Source organism: Cavia porcellus, unplaced genomic scaffold (genome assembly GCF_034190915.1).
Source record: "Cavia porcellus strain 051 isolate PalLab524CR breed Dunkin Hartley unplaced genomic scaffold, mCavPor4.1 scaffold_12, whole genome shotgun sequence".
Classification (NCBI taxonomy): Eukaryota; Metazoa; Chordata; class Mammalia; order Rodentia; family Caviidae; genus Cavia; species Cavia porcellus.
Genome location: NW_026947495.1, coordinates 72,478,421 through 72,499,796, shown reverse-complemented (window position 1 = coordinate 72,499,796; position 21,376 = coordinate 72,478,421). Strand labels below are relative to the sequence as shown.

The 21,376-nt window shown below is 42.5% G+C and overlaps 1 protein-coding gene across 3 annotated transcripts in view; it reads right to left on the bottom strand.

The window, feature by feature from the left end:
- The window catches only part of Itgav (integrin subunit alpha V), a 76,859-nt gene that overhangs the window by 6,440 nt on the left and 49,043 nt on the right, over positions 1–21,376 (bottom strand). For 2 of the 3 annotated variants that reach the window (XM_063259411.1, XM_063259412.1), the window contains exons 14-26: positions 20,736–20,781; positions 19,086–19,193; positions 16,920–16,978; positions 14,831–14,985; positions 12,311–12,448; positions 8,747–8,814; positions 7,970–8,117; positions 7,400–7,492; positions 5,673–5,752; positions 5,117–5,197; positions 4,586–4,691; positions 3,886–4,044; positions 2,867–2,980 (exon numbers count right to left, since the gene is read on the bottom strand). In XM_063259411.1, the coding sequence (XP_063115481.1) occupies positions 2,867–2,980; positions 3,886–4,044; positions 4,586–4,691; positions 5,117–5,197; positions 5,673–5,752; positions 7,400–7,492; positions 7,970–8,117; positions 8,747–8,814; positions 12,311–12,448; positions 14,831–14,985; positions 16,920–16,978; positions 19,086–19,193; positions 20,736–20,781 (1,355 nt within the window). The remainder of the gene's footprint in view (positions 1–2,866; positions 2,981–3,885; positions 4,045–4,585; positions 4,692–5,116; positions 5,198–5,672; positions 5,753–7,399; positions 7,493–7,969; positions 8,118–8,746; positions 8,815–12,310; positions 12,449–14,830; positions 14,986–16,919; positions 16,979–19,085; positions 19,194–20,735; positions 20,782–21,376) is intronic. The other variant, XM_063259413.1, reaches the window with a different exon arrangement.

Sequence of the window (21,376 nt, the reverse complement as noted above, 5' to 3'; positions counted from 1 at the left end):
ATGACAGTAAGAGGGAAATCTGGCGTGAAGAGAGATTATTAAGGATGGGCAAGGGTGGTGAGGAGGAGAAGGGTGGACAGACATAACTATGTGTGCATGTACGGGCGTATCACAGTGCATTCCACTAATCTGTACAACGAATACCTATTAATAAGTTTACAACATAGAATTGAAATGAAATTGTGTGTTATGTTTAATTTTTTTTTCAACAAAGTGCCAGAATAACTTAAGGGGACAGAGAAGACAGTTTTTTTCAGAAAATGATGCTAGGGAAAGAGAATAGTCCTATGCAAAAGAATAAATCTAGGCCCCTACCTCACACCACATACAAACATTAACTCAGAATGAAGCAGAGCTGTACATGTAAGAGCTGTAAGCGTGGAACTCAGAAAACTAGAAAAATCTAAGTGTAAAACTTCATGATCTAGGCTTAAACGATTTTTTTCCTAATATGACAATAAAAGTCTGAGTAAATAAGATTTTAAAACTTTTGTGCATTAAACATACTATCAAAAAATGAAAAAACAAGTCACATGGAATAAAAGGAAATCTGTGCAAATATATATTTGATAACAGTAATAACCATAATATGCATGAACTTTTTACAACTCAATAAAAAACAAACCAATCTAAAAGTGGGCAAAGAATTTGAAACCCCAATCAGGATAAACTAATGAAAACACATGGAATATCACTGGTTAGAAGCCACAAATGAAAATCACAATGAAATATATCTTCACACCAACTGGGACAAGTATGAATGAACAAAAGCAGATAATAATTGCAACCATCGTATATTCATGCTTGGAAAATAGTTCTTAAAAAGTTAAACACAAAGGTTCCAAACGACCCAGCAATCCCACTGCTTAGCTTATTCCCAAGGAGACTTTTGGAGGCATGTCTATAGCAGCATGGCAAAACGTGGAAACAATCTTAGTATCCACCAAATTTATGAGTGGGTAAGCCAAAAGCAGTGAGTGGTCCACAGGACGGACCACTACTCAGATGGAAAAATGCATCAAGTACCAAAACACGGATGATCCCTGAAAGTATGCTTAGAAGCCAGGCACAGCAGGACCCCTCTGGTATCCATGAGACCCCCATCTACAACAGGCAAAGCAGTGGGGCCCAGAAGCAGCTTAGTGGTGCCCAGGGGCTGGCAGTGAAAGACACTGGGAAGCAACTTCTTCATACGCCCAGCATTACTTTCTGGAGTCATAGAAATGTTTTCAAATTACATTGATTCATGGGGCACAGTGTTGGAAATATACTCAAAACTGCTATATGATATGCTTATTTTCATTTTTGAAATAAGTAATTCTTGACAGAGAGGGCAGGGTCAAAAGTGAGTTTGGGGGTGTAGAAGGGGGCAGTTGTTACTGCACGCGCCCTCTGCTAGGACCTGACACTTCTGGACACCAGAAGGAGACAGAGAGTCAGTCACAGGGAGCGCAGGACAGAGAGTGTGGAGGAGGAGGAGCAGCGCTCCTCAAGGCTGTGACGCACACGTGCCTGAGGCTGTCTGTTCAGTGGAAAGCAAAGTGGGAACTGGGAGAAGCACATGAAAAAGAGAGGACATGCAGACAGAGAGGCGGGGAAGGCCTAGATCAGGCTGCACCTCAAGATAACTGTACGTTCTGGCTATTTATTTTTCATTACATGGGCAGGCACTGGGGTGACCTGACCTCACTCGTATTTAAAGGATCACTGTGACTTCTGCATGGTAAATGAACTGCAACGGGGAAGAGGCAGCAATAGAAAGGGCTTGGCAAGTCCAGTGAGAGAGGAGGCGGCCGAGGTGAGGGGACAGTGGCTGAGCTGTGACAAGGGGACATCAATCTGCAGCATTTTGGAAAGTAGGTAACGGTAGGATTTGTTGGACTGTAGGCTGTGGGGTGCGAGTTTTAGAGAATCGCACTGCTATTAACTAACTACAGACCACTGTGGAAAGAGCAGAGCTGGGAAAGCTCAAGGTATTCTAGAGTGAGGTCTGCAGTTTCCTCCCTAGGAGGCATCCTAGGAGGCAGCTGAGGGGCTGGAGCTCAATGCAGAGGATCCGGCCGGAGACAAAACCTGACGGCCTCTGCCCTGGACGGTACCGAGAGCCACGAGGCTAGGAAGATCGGGCAGTGCAGCACTGCCCTCTGCGATGATGGAACCGACCCATCAGTGCAGGGATGTCTGCGCCACAGTGAGATGCACACTGGCCTCTTGAGGCTGCTGAACACTTGAGACCGGCCTGGTTCACACTCCCAGACTGCACCATGCTAGTGAGTGAATGGAGGAAAAGCAGAGAGGAAACTGGGGACCTGAGCCCGGGATACTCTGGGGTTAAAGGTCTGAAAATGGAAACTAAGAAGACAGAGGCAGAAGGTGGAGGATGTGCTGAGAATGGTGATGCCGGGTGATTCGGTGACCCCAAGTCCCTGAGGGGTTGACCTGGATGAGGATGGAGGACCCCACAATCCAGAGGCATGGCCGTAATCAGTTGCTACTGATTAGAAACATGACACCAGGTTCCCTACTCAGGGATGGTTTGCAGAGCTGTTCATTTTCAAAAAGTTACAGGACATAAGTTATTGCTCAGTATGACTTCTCAGTTCAGAAAGAGGTCAGATACAGGACTGCAGTAAAAAAAAATTAGAACATAAAATATCTTAATTAGCTGTCTAAGGAAGAGAAGACTTGAAAACGTGGATTAATTTGAGTCAGAAAAAGGAAGGTAAGATGACTGAATAGTGTAAAAATAAATGCAGTTCTTTTTTGTCAGCTCAGCTGCTGTTATTTTTGAAAAGTTCTTTGGCATCAGTGCTGCTGTCACGTCTGTGAAATGTCCCTGCCACCGTGTACTTGCAATGGCACTTACCAAAGTGTGAACATCGCCCTCGCTAAGGGCGAGATCCCGCTTGACGATGAGATGGTTCCCGTCGCCTTGCCCAGCGCCTGTGTCATTCTTCTCAGTCGCCTGTGAAGATGAGACCTGGAGTGCAGAGTCAAGCACACTGTGAGCACGGTGGAAACCATGGTGCACTGACACAGTCAGCTGAAGCGCCAGGTCTGAGAAACCCCGGTATGTGCAATTGGGGACGGTAAAAATTCATCACTTAGTAGGTGGTGAGTGGCGAGCACAGAAAATAAAGATTAAAGCTCTTAATTATCCCCAGAAAGTTAGCTGTCCCTAGCCATGATTTCTCTGATTGCAGAGTCAGAGGGGAACGTGAGGAAAGCATATGCAATGAAAAGCCTGGAACTCCACGGTACATCTGTAGTGAGTCTCCATTACAAATGCACATTTATTTCGTCTTAACTCTCCTTAGAACACACTGCACAACAGCTTCTTGTGCAAATATCTGTACTAGGATGGAGAGGACTATGTCCAAAATATGTATCATTCTATCAAATGACGTTTTCCTAGGTCAGGTAAAACAAGCATCACAATTAATGGTACATGAGGGGCTGGGGATTTGGCTCAGTGGCATAAGCGTCTGCCTGCCAAACGCGAGGTTGTGAGCTCGATCCCTCGTACCAAAAAAAAAAAAAAAAAAAAAAAAAAAAAAAGTACATGCTTATTCCAAAGACAGCAATTCCAACACACAACAGCCTAATGGCATATTGTACATTGACATAAACTTCAGTGGGACCAAAATCAAACTGGATCCCTTAAAATTTTCACCCGAGGCTTACCTAGCACTCCATAAATATAAGGTTCACTGAACGCCACAGAATTAATTGACCCATTTTATGGATAACCTAATTCTTCACATAGTGGTTACCATGTGAAATCGTTTTACAGAATCTGTGTATTAGAATAGTTAAGTTTCTCTAAGTCTAGAAAGACAGCAGGAAAACAACATCGTAGGGAAGAGCTGCTGCCCAGCACATCACCTGAATTCTCAAAGGGTTGATCTCCATGTCCGAAGTGCAGTTCATGGGTCCATCGATGTCATAATGAAGGATGTACAACAAGGTGTTATTGTTGTATCTGTAGGGCCACTGCAGATTTAGCATTGCCTTGCTGAATGAACTCGGACCATTGTTTCTCAGCTAATAAGGAAAAGGAAGTGTAAACACCAGGGCAGAAATGTATTCTATGACTCTTTTCCTTCATCAACTTTAGAAATCACATCCATAGCAGGACTGGAATAACATGAGCTTTATGCAAAAAGATGAAGCTTGGGGTTTTCTGTCTTTAATAAACACAGGGATGAACAAAATAAGAGTTCAATATTAAAGAGTTAGTGATGAATGATTTAAAATCTACTTTTGCCTGTAGAAATGAAAAAATTTTGGTTATCTACTACAGGCATTTTCAGTTTCAGACAGAACTACAAAATGCTCATGGGAAAATTCCCAGTGACCTATTTCTTTTATTCAAGTAGCATGAGTTGATTTTAAACAACAAATTATATCGGTTGCTTTCATTAAACACAAAGCTACTGGGCTAAAAAACATGAATTTGTAAAGAGGGAAATTCCCAAAGAAAGCCATACTACATACTTAAATTACGCAGAGTTCACATAAAAAATGACACAGAATTGTTTTGGAAAGGCAGCTTAGCTGCTCTCTAAACCCTGCAGCCACAGACCTCATAGATGTGCTGAACGACCGGCCCCACGTCTTCCTCCGTCTCGGGCTTCTCCTTGTGCTCCCAGTTTGGAATCGGAAGAAAGATATGATCGGGACTGGAGACCCTAGATAATGACCAAAGAAAACCAACCATGAATGCTGAAATGACACAGGCAGTTCATTCTCAAAAGAACCCTCAATAGAATTCAAATGAGTAAAATCAGATCTACTTAAAAAACTCTTTTACACAAAGTGAATATACACAAAGACTGCTATCAATGCATCAACCAGGACAGGCGAGCTGGTCAGTCCTGGGTGCAAACGCTGCACACACTTCTCTGCTGAGTTTTATTGTCACGCCTTGTTCCTTTTCAGAAGATCATCAAAGGACAACTGGAGCTTTGAAACAGATCAAGGGGCTGATTTCTACAGAACTGACTGCCACAGTCAAATGGCCAGGGAGTCTCCACTGCCCAAACAGAGCCAGGGCCTTGGGAACGTTTTGAAGGCTGCACAGTAACAAAGAACCCAACCCTGTAATCAGACTGACCCACGGATCTCCACAGCGGCCAGCACAGCAAGGTCAACTCTGTAAGACACCACTGGGCTCACTCTGTCAAAAAGATTAGAGCTGAAAAGGAAAATTAAAACCCATTTAGGATTCCACGGGGCACAATTATCATCAAAATCACACACTGACAAACCCAGCAACACTAGACATGAACAAATTCAAAGTGACAAAGCCATGAAAGCCTTTAAATCAAACTATTCTTTTCATGAGCATTTAATTGCAAGATGATCAAGTTTTATTTCCTGATTTTTAATTTTGCTTTATAAACTCAAAGTTGAAAAATACTCATAATATAAACATTGATTTTCTTTTTTTTTTTACCGGTACTGGGGATCGAACTTAGGACCGCCTGCTTGCAAGGCAGGTGCTTATGCCACTAAGCTAAATTCTCAGCCCCTAAACATTGATTTTCATAAGCCCTATCATCAAGAACTGAAGTCTAAATTTCTATTATTCTATAATATTTAAAGTACAAGACATATATTTACAACGTTTTCTTTATAGTTATATAAGGTAACACAAGTTGTTTTTATACCTTTGGATCTGTAAATCGAATTTCACAGAAGTATCCATTTCTGATTGCTGGTGTACACTGAAACGAAGACCAGCTAAGAGCTGGAAGGCAGAAAAAAAGACGGCGATGTTAATCACTAATTTAGAATTAGAAATTACACATTTCCAATCCAATGCCAAAATTTAAAAAAAAAAAAAAAACTTACAAAAGACAGTCTTTCTGAGTTTATAATAAAAGTCAAAAAGGAGAATTAAATCTTATTTTTTGGTGTAGTTCTTAAATACAGGATCTCTCAATGTAATTCTGGCTGGCTCTGAACTCACTCTGTAGCCCAGGCTGGCCTTGAATTTGCAGCGATCCTCCTGCCTCTGCCTCCTGAGTGCTGGGCTCACAAATATTTGCCACCTTCCTAGGCTAACTCTGATTTTCTACTCAATCTTTTTTACTCAAGATATTTAAACTAATCTAACACCTGCCTAATGAACAACTATTAATCATATTTACAGCTGCCTATGATAGCAACTACCTCTCTAAAAATTCAAAAGTAAATGTTCACTGATCCAACTGCAGTGTAACAATTAGACATAAGGAGTCAACAGCGGGAAGCTGTGAGGCGACCTGGGCTAACCGGGAAGGGAGCACTGGGTGGGTGACAGGCAGAGGAGACCCTGGCACAGCAGGGTGTGGGAGGGCTGCACCAGACCTGCCCCTCACAGCTCCCAGAGCCGCCTGAGGGCTGAGCCATGACATGTGACAAAGCCAGCTTCCTGGCTCAGCCTCAGCCAGGGTGTGGGGAAGCGGGGCCCCTTCACTGAGCCCCGGGGGCCAGAGAGAGCTGGGGCGGATGGAATGAAAGGCTGGACAGCCAGCTGTGCGGTGGCACCGTGGGTACCTGTCCAAGCCCCTTTCCTGCAGGATGCCTGCACAGCCAGGATGGCTTTTCCTGCAAATCACACTGAGAGCATCGCGAGCCGCGAGGAAACACCAATCTCCATGTTACCAGTATCGGTCTGGCATCAAACGAAAGAAATTCACAGGTGAAAACCAACACAGCCCAGAATGTCCTTTTACCCAGATGCCAGGAAAAGACAAGCTGTGTTTTCTTTCCTTTTTAAAGGATTCAGAAGAGACTGTTGGATCTTTCTCTTTGAGCTCCTGTGCTCCTCGCCCCAAAAGCAACTAACAGCCTGATCCAGCTTTTTCTTTGGTCTTTTGTGTGGGACGTGTCCTACAGGTTTCAAGTTAAAACAAAACCCTATTTCTATCTCACCAAAGAATAGCAGTCCTGGAATCTGCCATAGTGGCTTCTCATGAGCCACATAAGCATCAGTTTACGATCTTTTTTTTTTTGACAAGGAAGTTTCATTATATTGCTCAGGTTGGCCTCAAATTGGAGATCCCCCTGCCTCAGCCTCCCCAGGCGCTTAGATTATACCTGTACCTGACTATACCTTGTACCTGACTAAAGCATCAGTTTAAAACACCAGTTTCTGTTCTTAAAACATGTTCTTATTCACTGACCAAAGAGCCATTTATTGCAGAGTGTATCAGAACAACCCATTATTTTTAATATCTTAGTTAAAAATAAGAGAAGTCTGCTAATTATCAAAATCTAAATAAAACCAAATTTAACGACACTATTTTGAAGGGTGTTTTATACTACTATGAACAAACCCAGAGAAGAATACTGTATTCCATGTGGGGTAGGGCAGGGAGATGGGGACATTCATTCCCTTTAAACACCTTACTTGTGTTCCAGCTTTCATGGGGTTTCCTAGGTCACACACCACCTGCCGGGTTTGATTTTCTGTCTTAAATGCACACGAAAGTCTCGCTAAAGCCTTTGAGGGACAAACAAAAAGGATATGAAAGGCAATTAGTGGCCAAAACAAAAAGCAGAAACAATGACTTTTAGTAACATGAAGTTCCTACATGATATCGAGAGCAGTTCCATATTTACATTTCTTACGGAGCAAATAAATCTACTCAAGCAAAACACAGCCTAAGAGAGGAACCAGCGGCCACGTCCACAGGGGCAAGCGCTTCCACATCATAGTGCAGCCAACAAATGCCCCGATCGTGCTTTGTCCCTCTGACCTCGTTTGCAGGCACTTTGCTAGCTATTCTAAAAACACTCCATCGATGCATTAGGCAGAGCATTAGGCTTAAGAGGAATTACGGGAAGCGGGCGCTGTCCTGCTCACTGATTTAGCCCTAGGTGGAATGGCTGGTTGTGCCCCACTGCACAGTGGAGCCGCTCGTTAATGCTAATAAGACCTGCGAGGGCACTTGGCTCTCCGGAGAGGCAGCTTGCTCACCTCGCTGTTGCGGACAACCCCGATGAAGTCGGCCTGTGGAGGGATGGCCACGATGAGCTCGGCCTCATAGGCGCCTTCCCCTTGGTTCTGAGCCTTCACGATCAATGTCAGAGGGTTGTCGTCCCCAATATAGATCTTCCTTTGATCACTGGAAGTTAAGACAAATCTAGACAGTGAAAGGAGGCTGCACAGGGAGCACATGGCTGTTCAAAGGAACGAGAGACAACTACAAAGACACCAAGGACCTGGTGGGCAGCGTCTCGGGATATCTTAAAAGCCCTGCCCAAGGCTCGACAGAAAGAAGAAAGTAGCAGGCTGGGTGCAAATCTAGTTCTTCTCTCCATAGAAGAAAACACCGGTGGCACTAATCAGTCACTGCTGCTCATATTGTGGTAGTAATTTTGTATCTCTATGCACTATTTATTGCCCGATTATTTTCTTTAAAAGCTGAATTACTTCTTTGTCATAATTTTCACAATAAACTTCTTAATTTATGTCCCATAAAATGGTAAGATATCCCTGAAGAGCATGTCCACAGTGCTCTGTAGCCAAATTAGTGGCCAAAACTAGTATCTTAGCTAAAACTTGGGGGTTGGGGGAACTAGTGAAAATAGGGCATATGCATTTTTAAGTTCATGATCAATAGTTTTACTATTATAAAATCATGCATTATTCTATTATAACTAATTCTCATTAAAATATTAATACTTATAGAATGGGGAAAGTGCCAGTCTATTTAAATTATACATGATATTTCTTATTTGGAGTAAAACTTACCTATCTACAGAAACCTCCAGCTTAGGTTTACAGATATTGTCTTCACCACAGTCAAGCAGAATATGAGCCTAAAAAAGACAGTTTTATGTTTTTTTTTCTCCATGAAAAAAAATAGCCACTAAGTTGCATACATGGTGTATATTGATATATATGTGTGTATACATAGATGCACAGATTCATATGTACTCATCAATTTGCTTGTATCCTTGGAGGCAAAAGAGACCATGGCACTTATTTATAAACAGGTCAGCGTCGCCAGTCAAGAATGGGAAAAATCAAAATTCAGAGGACACAATGCAATCACCTAGAACTTCTCGGTTTTATCTCACTTTGGCTGACAATGTACAAAGTTTGAGGTAGGAGAGAAAGCAAGTCAAGAAATAAAAAGTTCATTTTGACTCTGTTGCCAGCTGAGCTGTGTGAACTTTGGCAAAACAAGCTTCCTTCTAGAATTTCTCATAAAAAATATGGGCGCGGTGGATACGAGAGGAGGGAGCTGTAGACAAACTGCAGAGATATGGAGACCAAGAGCAGAGTGGGAGAGAAACGGCCAGAATGAGCCCAGCATGTGGGTCGCCATTCGGGAAGAAATAAAGGGACAAGAACCAAAAGCATTAACTGACTGGGACGGGTGAACAAAGCAAGAGTCCGAACTTCTTCTCCTCTGCATCTGGCCAGGAGGCTGCACCAGCCAGAGCAGTATGGGAAATCCTGAGGGGCTGGGGGAGAGGGAAGGAAGGAAGCAGGCAGAGGTGTGGGAGAGAGGACACAGCTCCCCAGAGCACCATTATATAACAGGGATCGGAACCGCCACTTTCATTAGGATGAAACCCAAAAATCCATGTGAATCAATTCAATCACTGAGACATAGGCACTTGCTCTAAGCTTCAAGAAAAAAGGAAAAATTTATGAGGATTCTTTGCCCTACCAGGTATAAACCCCTGCTCACTTAGTTCAGGAAGGAGTGGACTCTGCAGGTGATAAATGGAACGGTGATGCGGGATGCATCTGAAATTTCTGTGATTTATTAGTAAAAGGGCGGCAACTTGGCCAACTAACACTTTGCAGGGAAGAAAAGGAGCTTAACTGGCAGTGGAGGAGTAATGGTTTTAACGCGCCCTGAGGAGAGCGGGCTTCACACAGCCTCTGCCAAGCCCGCAGACACCAGTCTCTATAGCTACACACTTCACGTCCTGTACAGAAGGAGAACTCAGTATATACATATGCACTTTAAAAATGGATGAAAGTATTCTTTCTGCAGAAATCACTACCCAGTCTGCTGTTCCAAAGGATGCAGCCTTAGATCCGCTCTGCTCAACAGATGCGCCAGCAGGAAGCCACACAGGGCTTCCGAGTATGGTGGGGACACTGATGTTTACATTTATTTGACTTTGATTAATTTACATTTAAAAATGGATATTTGAATCCATGACTGAAAAGCTTTTAGCACGTTTAGAAAAACTTAATTGTATACCTGTACTTTTTCAACTGTGAATTGTATAAATTCTAAATATGCAAAAAAGTTTTTTTTTTCAAGAAAACTTAGCATCTCAGTTTATCCTCGCTCTCTGTGTAAATGGAATGTGAAATACTTCATTGGAAACTTTAAAGTTGACATGTGCAGAAATGATGATGTTTTGGATACTGTGGTGGGCTGAATTACGTGTGCCCCAAACGCCTATGCTGAAATCCTGGTTTCCAGTCACTCAGAATAAGGTTGTGCTTGGAGCTAAGTCTTTAGAGAGCTGCCGGAAGTGAGGTCGAGCTCGGCCTTCATCCAATACGGCTGACCTGTCCCTGGTAAGACAGGAATCCAGAGACACAGTGGAAAGACACCGTGAACCTGCAGAAGGTGATCACCGGCAACCCCAGGACGAAGGACTCGGAGACACCACCCTGCTCACAGCTTGACTATGGATTCCAAGCCCCAGAAGTCTGAGAAGACCAATGCCCACTATTTGAGCCACAGGGTCTGTGGTACTTTGTTAAGGTAGCCCTGGCAAACTAATACAGAGAACTTATGCAAATTAACTGCACTTGTTTTCTTTCTACCTTAAAAAAAAAAAAATCTCTAACCGCCAATCTTGAAGTTATAAATGTGGCTTGCAGTATACTTTATGTTGGGCATCTGTAATCAGCAGACAGATTGCAACAGGACAGCGTATACTATGACTAGGGAAATGAAGTGGCCATTCAGGAAGAAAGGATAAAAGTGATCGGGAAGGGGTTACCACAGAAACAAGTAACAAATGTGAAAAAAAGGTGTCTCAAAGTACACGATTTCTCCGTTGAAACAAACACAGGACACAGAAAAGGGAGAAGTCAAAATTAGCCTTTACAAGAAGCATAATACTGAATAACAGACCCTAAGAGGTTCAGGTGTTCATTATTATTTATCAAAATTTATTATCGGGCATTCACCAAATACAAGAAATGTAGACAAAGATATTTACAAGTTCTTTATTAATGGGTAGTAGAAAACTGCAAATATACTGAGATTATTCACGTGTAAAACAAGATCTTACAGTGAGTTATTAAAACAAAAATTATTTTTTAAAACTTTTATAGGTATTCTAACTTGCCTTACACTGCTGTCATTCATGTGGTTTTCTCTAGTTACCCCATCTCCCTCAGCTATACTTCGTCTTATGAAAACATCTTAAGAGGTTTTTTTAGATAGGAAGACAAAGTAAGCTGAGACAGGAAGACTGTAAGCTTAAGGCCAGCCTGGGCAATTTGCTTCCCTGTCTCAAATTAAAAAAGAGAAAGCTGGGAATGTTCCTCCCTTGCGTAGCATGCGAGAGGCCCTGGTGAATTCCTAGTAACAAAAATATAAAAACCAACCCCAAAACACACAACCCCCCCCCCGCTAGATTTAGCTTAAAGAACTCTATGAGAAAGAATTATTAATCTAAAAATATCAACATGAAATAATGGAAGGAATAGGAAACACCAATGTTTAAATATAGGTATTTGTTTTCGTTGTCTGCTTTTGGTGCTAGGGGTGGATCCCAGGGCCTGTGCACTAAGATACCTCCACAGCCCATTTTTATTTTCTTAATTTAGGCCGCAGTCTTGCTAGGTTGTGTGGCTTGCTATTTTCATTTTTTTTCTCTTTAACATAAAAATAAAATAAAATAAAGTACATACCACAAGACACAGCTGAAAGAGCTCTTTAGGTACTCTACATTGATAGAATACATTTCACTCTTTTTAAACAGTGAAAAGGGGCATCCGAGACAACAGCAGGATTAGCCTCAGGTGGTTCATGAGTTCAAGGCTGGCCCGGGTTAGTGATCTCTCAAAACACCAGAGCAAAAAAAGTAACGGAAGTATCAGAGACAGCGGTTAGCAAAGTACTCAACTTTGAGTAAGAAAGCTGGTATTTTTCCTGCATTATTTTACATGTATGAAATACGACCCTGCTCTTCTCCACACTAAGTCCTAAATGGGTTTAATTATCTCTGACTTTAAAACTCGGGCTCCCCCACTCTAACTTGGGTGCCCACGCATGGCCCCGGCCTGCGCAGAGCAATCCCTCCTCGCCACGGCTGCACACCGTACCTGCCGGCTCACGTTGGCTGGGGTGAACTGGTTGAGGATGGGCTGCAGGCCCGTGGCATCCGCCGCCGTCCTGTAATCCAGCCGGTACTCCATAAAAATGGTGATCGGAGTGAGCTTGTCTCTAAATTCAGACTCATCCTAGAAATGCAAAGGCTTCGACTTAAAGACGGCCTCCGCCTAAATTAGCCAGGGAAATCCACACCACACACCCCAAGACGGCAGTGCTCTGTGCTGAATCAATCACCTTGGATTTCAGCAAATTGAGAAAGATAAGCTTGCTGTTATCCAGTGAGTTCCTGTTTTATAATGTAATGGGGTACACACATAAAATACACGAGATGTGTTCATGTGCACTTTAGTGCACGCCTGGGCTACCATCAGGTCTGATCCCTCTGTGTTCTTTACAGGGCAACAACTACCGAGCATCAGGCTGGCCGTTTCAGGCTTGCTTCTCTATGGGACCATTTTCTATGGAAAATTTTAGACATCTTTTTGTGTCTGATGATCATCAATTTTTATATTCTCAAACTGCTGGGGGCTAGATGTACACAGAGCTGGTAAATCGAGCTTTTACTACTTTGTGTGTATCAGTAAACAACATGCTCTTCAGGTCTGCTTTTCTGAAAATCTGGGGGTTCTAGGTAGCTTGTGATCTGCTGTCTGTTGAACAGCAGATCTGTTAGAGTTCACTGATGCTTGCCGAAAGCCAAGATTAAATTTGCTGCCAACCATTTCTTCATGTAGGGTACCTCAACTTCACCATTCACTGTCAGAAGGTATGTAGGCTGTTTTGGGTGACCTTGTGCTATAACAAAAAGTGCTGCAATGATTATATTATAGAGAGGGAAAAGATTTTTCGCCTCTTTCTTAATGTGCTATTTTCTAATCTTCCTAACGACTTACACTATCATCTGCAAGGTAAATTCACATCTTGACCAACTAATAGCTGTTGATGACTTTGTTTAATTTAAAATTCTATTTCCTTATAGTTACAACTTTGTCTTTTTCATTCTTAAGCTATGAATACTTATTTGACTTCATTAAAGGCTTTTACTGTACCTCTGTAAGATGGTCGTATTTTCACATCAGTCTGTTCACGGGGTAATCCTTAATGTTACCCTACCCTAGAACTGACCTATCTGTCCTTGATGAACTGTTAAAGAGTTTAGTTCATTTGTGCCAATTTAGAAATCCTATGTGAGTATTTCTAAGTAAAACTGGCCTCAAATTCCACCTTTTTGTACTAGCATTGACCAATTTAAAGTGGTAAGAACTCCTGTGTCATAGGATGAGCTTGAAATTTTTGTTTTTCTACTTTTTTTTTGAAGGGTTTAAGATCAGAAATGTCTCATAAATCTGTCAACCACCCCTAGGCCTGGTCCAAAGTGGGGCTCTCCTGGGGGGGAGGCATCGTTCACAGGTGAGGCGTCTTCAGCTGGAGCTCTGACCATCATGGGTCAAGCCTTTGAGATGATTATGGGAGCCCAGCCCCCTTTCTCTCTCCCTTCAGCCTCCGAGGTGAGCAGCTTTGCCCTGCCAGGATGCACTTGCTTCAGAGTCAAAAAGCAACAAGGTCAACTGAGTTCTGAATGCCTCCAAAATTCTGAGCCAAAGTAAACCTTTTCTCTCCAAAGTTGATGGTCTTAGGTATCTCTTACAGTGTATAGTCTTAACATGACTATACAGTGATCTGACAGCGTGTTTTCAATGATACTGATTTCTGAATTACATTTCAGCTTCTTTGATGGGTCAATTTTTGTATTCTCTAAATGCTGCCTTCTGGTTTCTCTGCAGGTCTATTAAATCAAGCACATTAATTATACCATATCTTCCAAATCTTTACTGAGGCTTTTATCTTTTTAAAATATTCCTTTCTTTCTTTAAGTAGTTTATACAAACTGATAATTCCAATCGCTGAAGTCTTGGCAGGTGTAAAATCTGGTCTCTTCCAGGGGCTCACATCCTGGTGTGGACACTGGGGGTTCTGTTTTTGCTTCTGTTTGGCAAGGTCATGTGATGGATGCCAACCTGTGGACTCCTGGGGCAGCCACTGCATTGATGTCCCCTGGGGGCTGTGCACTGCTCCAGCTACACCCACAGTACCCACAGGAGCTTCCCTAGAGTCTGAACCCCTGGACTGGGCACTGCTCCCCTCTTTCCAAGCCCTGCCCCTGGCCAATCCTTGCTCACAACTCACAACTCAGACTTAGACGGTGCCTTACAGCTTAGACCCTGGAGGTTATGGGGATTAAGAGGCCAGCAATGTTCAGGATGAACGTTCATTATGAATCCTCCGGGCACCCCATTCTTGCAAGGCCACTCCTGACACCCAGTGTGTCAGGAGTAAAGCCCACACATCCCGAAGTCAGGTTTCACACTTCGAAATCAGATTTTCTCAAGTGCATCTTTGTTCTGTGCTTTTCGTTTTGTCTAAACACCAATTTGTAGGAAGTGGAAACTCAATTCAGTGAAAACGTAATGACTAAAGAAGGAAACAGGACAGCAGGGAGTGTCTCTTACCCGCAGATACGCCACCAGCTCCTCACACTGCTTCTGGCCCCCCCTTGAGATGGTCATGTTCTTCGAGTGGCCTGGGGACCTGTTATGGAGAAACAGTGCTCTGCGAATTGCTCCTTTGTGCTTGAGTTTATCCAAAAGAAGCTCCACCTGGAAGTCTACAGATCAAAGGGTTTATAACCAACATATTCCTACAGATGGATCCCTGCACTACGCATCTAGACTTTTCATGCAAACAGCTGTTTATTATTGACAAATAACCTGTTTCCAAATCAGACCCAGACATGGTCATGGCACTACACCACGTGAGTCCTGAAAAACTGCTTAATTGAAGAATTAATCCGGCCATTCTTCACAGAGGAATATACCTCATTCTAAGTAACAATGGTTGCAGAGACACAGCAGATAAAGACCTGTATCCTTTCATGTGAGCCCAGGGAAGGACATCAAAGCGGGAGACAGGGGTGAACTGTGTCCACCCTCACAGGGTAGGGCCACACTGCATAGCAACGCCACTTCACAGGTGCCAGGCCTGGGGTCCAAGCCCCAGGAACATTGATGACAACAACAACAGCAAAGACTTGCACTGTTCACCTGAGTCCCAGACTTGGCAACTCTGCCGCTAAAGTATCCGTGAATATGTGCCCATGCCATGCATCAGACACAAGGAAGGAGGAGCAGAGGGACCACCCGCCAACTCCAGCCAGCATAGTAAATGACCAGGTGAGTACACCCCCCTGGGATGCAAGAGGCCACAGCACAGCACAGCACATCTCGCTCACAGATAAACCTGCAGTGGGTGCTGTGTGCTGTGATACACGCCTGTAATCATCCTAGCTACTCTGGAGGCTGAGACACGAGGATCACAAATTCATGGCCAGCATGGGCAACTTAGCAGGACCTCCTCATCTCAAAATAAAAAAATTAGAAGTGCTGGGGATGTAACTCCACGGTGGAGGACTTGCTTAGCATGCATGAGACCCTGCATGTGACCCTCGGTACTGATAAAAAGAAAAAAAACGAAGAGAACTTGAAGCCCAGCTGTCAGGGCGTCCAAATTTCAGTTCTCTAAATAGGAGTTTCGTGAAAAAACAGACCAGAGTACAAATTCTTAAAACCGTAAGTTACTTTACCCCTTCATTTCAAACTCAGGTGAAACCCCAGGGTCGACTGGCTTCCTGTTCTGTTCTAGTCAGCCACGGGGCTCCCGGTCAAGTTTCTCAAACACGCCGAGCAGTCTCCTGCCTCAGCCTTCCTAGGATTGCCCTTTCCTCTGTGGCATAAGCCCCTCCAGGGGTCCTGGAGTCCCACTGTCCAGCTCAGTGCTCTCAATCTCTCTCTCTGCAGTCCTCAACAGCAATGCTTGTCACCAGGGATTTGGGGACAGGTCTTAGCTGTCATTACCTGCCACTCCAGGCATTGCTCACGTGGCTGTGTGAATTAATCTTTTGCTCCTTCTCACTGCTTGCTCCTGGGTTTTCCCCAGCTACAGGAAAACAGTGGTTTGTTTTCCCAGAATTCCCTTCTTGCACGTAACTAACTGGAGACCACCCAAGGCAGCACTGGCTACACCCTGTGTCCGTTAATAAATGTGTTAGCTCTGAACTGGCTCAAGAATTGTCCAAGAAAACAACTATCTTGCAATTTTCAATATAAGTAAATACGAGAATTCAAACATTTCTTAACACGTAACATTCATTAATAACAATTGGAATAGCTATCCAAATATCCTCCCATTTCTTTTTGTTGTTATTTCTTTTTTTGTTTCTTTGTTTAGAAACAGGGGGTCGGGCTGGGGATTTAGCTCAGCGGCATAAGCACCTGCCTTGCAAGCAGGCAGTCGTGAGTTCAATCCCTGGTACCAATAAAAAAAATAAAAAGACAAGAAACAGGGGGTCAACCCTGTTGTCCAGGCTGGCTTTAACTCATTGTGTAGCCCAGGCTGGCTTCAAACTGGACATCCTCCTTCCCCAGGCCTTTCAAGCACTGCAATTACACATGTGCACCACCATGTTCAACTCTAAAACATCTTTTTCAAGTGCCCTGTACCCAGCAGCACTAAAATAGTGTGTGTTGTTCATGAGACACTTACTGAGCTTCCTCGGAAGGACGCCTTTGCCATCCGCCTTTAAGCAGAATCTGACGTTGAAACTATAAGAAAACAGAAAAAACATGTAAATTCTACAATCCAGTTTAGGTATCACGGGCCTAACCCAGCGGTCCTGGGGGCTCAGAACCGCCCTTGGACCCCGAAGATAGGATGGTCGGTGGGTGCTCAGCTCTCTTAATAAAGGGCTACAGGGCTTGTACAGAACTCACAGACGTCCTTCCATCGCTATTAATGCGATGAGAACGCCGTACAAACAATCGTGCTGCACTGTTTGGGAAACAGTGAGGAGAAAATAAATTCTCTACCCATACGGGGCAGACACGGGTTTTTGGCATTTAAATCACACCTGGTTGAAATGGTGAATGGTTTCTACTTTGAGGCCTTGTGTCCATTACTCTGAAAACACAAAATTATTTGGGCCCATTTCACTCATCCTTCAGTAAGTTAAGTATGTTTGCTTTCTGATGAGAAAAGGCATATGCCAAGCTGCTCTCAGTTTACCAAACCTGTTCAGTTTCAATGAGGAAAATGACAGCTAGACTGGAAATAGTGCCCCACTTAGTAAAAAGCCCCGTTGAGGCACCATTTAATTGGCAAATTCCTCTGCAGAAGGGTTATTTTTTTGCAATTTCAAGACACCTCATGAAATCTGTTTAATAGGCTATGTTCAACATCTTACAAAAATTAAAGAAAATGGATGTAAGTATTGTGTTTATGGAATTATGGAGTAAAATGTTTCTTATTTTGCACCACAGTCAAAACTGTATGAAAGTTATGACTGTACTTGACAATGTACCTCCAGCCTCCTAATTTTTAGTATAATTATGAGCACGTTATGGAGACCTCACATGTAAGGTGCACAAGAGAAGAAAAGCAACAAAACTGAAAACCACAAGCCCAAAAACAACTCTGCTGCCAATCAACAGGAACGAAGAAAAAAATACCAATGTTTAGAGCAACTCAATAAAAAAATACATATATATAAAATTTTAATGGCTATAATAAAAACAAAATCAGGAAAACTCTTACACTAGCTCTTTTAAAGCAAACTGTTTTTACCATCCATCCTACTCCTTGTTAGCAATAAATTCTCTATGATTTTTTTATAAGGAATATGAATGGTATCCACTGAAGCAGGCCACTCTTGGTGATTTTAATAGTACATGGGTCAAGATCTTTCAATAATTCATCTCATATTTATTTTGACATACGTGAGAAAGACACTGGTTTCTCTGTGTTATGGTTTGTGTTTGGATGCCCCCGCCAAGCCTCATTGCAGTCAGAGGCCGATGACTTGAGTGTTTGTGACTGGTTCATTGCCTAGCACTGGGATTTGTGGTATGAGTACTACACCCACCCAAGGCTGGAGCCGGCATACAATGTAAGGGAGGGAAGGTGGTCTTTCCCCTTTTGTCCTCTTGCTCTTGTTCCTTGTGGCCATCAAGAACAGCCACCCCTCACCATGCCACTCAGCCTGGGAGCCAGCTGAGTATGGACTAAAACCTCTGCAAACTGTGAGCTAAATACACCCTTCTTTCCTTCACTTTGGGTGTCAGGTATTTTGTTCCAGCAATGAGAGAAAAGTAACCACAATTATTTTTACTTATTTTTTAAATATTCTGAGCATAAGTCAATTTGAAGAAAACTTGAAAAAACATATGCAGAATGAAAATATAGTAGAAATCATGAAAGTAGCATATGCACGACAAAGACTGGAGAGATGACACTGGACCGAAGAATTCAGACACTGGATTTAGTAATAAATGAGCCAAGAAACAAGTCAAAGACCAAACTGTTAGAGCAAGATAACTTTTCATATAGCACTTCATCATTATGAAATTTGAAAAGTCTTATCTTTTGAATTTTTAAATTTTCAAGGGCCTAATACAAAATTATATATAAAATGAATGCTAACATCTTACTAGCTTTTCCTTTTTTTGAATATACTCAATTATAGTTCTTTAAAAAGTGCATCTATACTAGTTTACGGCATATTTCCAGAGCCTTCTATGCAGCTTCTTCAGAAAATAATTTCTATAATCCAGGGTTTGACATGAAAAGAGTTGATTCATAGTTCAGCAAGCATTCAGCCCTTAAATGGCTGAATTCCAATCATAACCACAACTGTGACTGTGCAAATATTCTTACCAGGAAACTTTGAGACCGGTCCCAGGCAATGGGCAAGTTTTATTGTCCTGATTTAAAATGCTAGGGGACACTTCCAGGCCTGCATTTACAGTGATAACTGGTCTGGCCCTAGATTTAAAAAAGCAAAGGAAGGAGGAAAAACATTATAAACAATTAGATCAGTGCAAGCATTTTAGGTTCCTGTTCACCACAGGCAGGATACAATGCCCACTGAAACACTGTAACAGCAAATACAACAGGAACCTAAGACGACCAACCATGCCCATTGGCTCAAAATGTCCTAACTTCAGACCAAAAGTCCTGTGTCCTAGAAGTTGCTCGGTTCCAGGCAAAATCCAAAACTTGGCCAGCCTAGCCGAGCTCAGCCCACAGAGCAGAAGGGTTACATGCACTGTGACATTGTCCAGCTCTGCCTAACGCAACGTGATACAGCAGGAACCGGCAGTGCCACAAACTGACCTGGGCTGACATGGAACCCACTCTAGGTGCACCCAAGAGGTAATCTAATAGGAGAGGAAGAAAATCCCACAACACAGGAAAAGTGCCCACAGATATACAAGGATGCATACACACGATTTCTTTAATGTGCAAGTAGAACTTATCAATAAACTTTCTGGTAGAACTTATCAATAAACTGGAAACTGGTATTAAAAAAACATTTTTATTCCATGTTCTTTCTGTATTGTTTGAATTATTTACCATGGGAATATAACTTTATTAATAGCAATTATATAATTTATACACACACACACACACACACACACACACACACACACATGCGCACGCCCACAGAGTTGGTAGTGATGTTTTGCTTTTGTTTTTTTGAGACAGGTTGTCTCTCTATGTAGCCGGCTGACTTCTAACCCATAGTGATCCTCCTGCCTCAGCTTTCCAAGTGCTGGAGCTATGGGTATGTGGGTCACCAAACCCAGCTATTAAAAGTAATTTTAAAAGCTAACATGATAATTAATATTCAGGCTGAACATTCATAATCCACAATGCTTTAATATTCCAAAATCAGAAACTTTTAAGTACCAACACAGTACTAACAAAATGTACCAACAGAAAGTACAAAAAATGTTTCAGAATTTGAGTCTTTTCAGATTTTCAGATTAGCCATCCTCAAATTTCCTGCCTTCTGTAGGAAACACAAACGCATACACTGTTTTCTCTTTCACTGCTGGGCTGAACCCAGGGCCTCGGGCATGCGAGGCAAGGACCCTACTACTAAGCAACCTCCAGCCACCACTCACACAGTTTTTAAGGAGATTAGAAACACAGCAGGAGAGACTTTAAAACACAGGAGAAAGTCTGGACAGAATTTAAAACATAACAAGAGACAATTCTGAGTATTTCTGTTTTTGTTTTGTTTTATTTTTCTTTTTTCCAGTACCGGGGATCAAACTCACGACCGCCTGCTTGCAAGGTAGGTGCTTAGGCCACTGAGCTAAATCCCCAGCCTCTAATTCTGAGTGTTTTTCTAAATAAAAAAATCTAGTCTTCTCTTCTTTGAGACGTCCTTGTATAGAGTATGATTTGCCTACAGCAAGTCCGGAAGAAAATCAAACTGCAGTTCAAACACTGGTGCTTAACTTAAAATCTTTCAAATAATTCAGAGTATTTCTGTATTACAGAAAATGTGGAGTGTACCTGTATAGGACAGCTCGATCTACGCCGAAAGCCCCCACAATTAAGTCTGAAAAAGAAGGTGGAAAAACGTGTTAACACATTTTATGTACCTAAAGAGATTTAAACACATTTTCAAAAGTAAAAGGCCGTAGGATAACCTGAGGCTAAATTTTTCAAATATGTAAATAACTTTCTTCAGTGCAAATGTCTGCCACAAACTGCGTTTTCTTCCACACAGACAAGAATGATTTTAGTGGGTCCCTAGGAAAAAAAGCAGCCACAAAGGAGTGTAAGTCCCTCACCAAACCAGCTTTGCAGATGCCTGTGGACTCTGTAATTCCATTGTAAGATTTCTTCCTTTCCCTCATTTCTCGTTACAAAAACAAAACCAAATCAAAAAGCTTACACAAGTACGCTGCCTATGATAACAGAAGGCATTCAAATCAGGAAGAACCAAATGCATTCACTTTCATGTGTCATTGGGACAGATAATCTGAGATTTGGAAAAAAAAATAAAACAAAACATGTGTGAAGACACAGCCATATAAACTCCAGGAAGGCTTTTCAGAGCAGAAGAGCGTATCGTAAGCACACAGACGGGTACACAGAAATAAATTAAAACTTCTAAACTTCCTTTTGCTTAAAATACAGTGTGACAAACT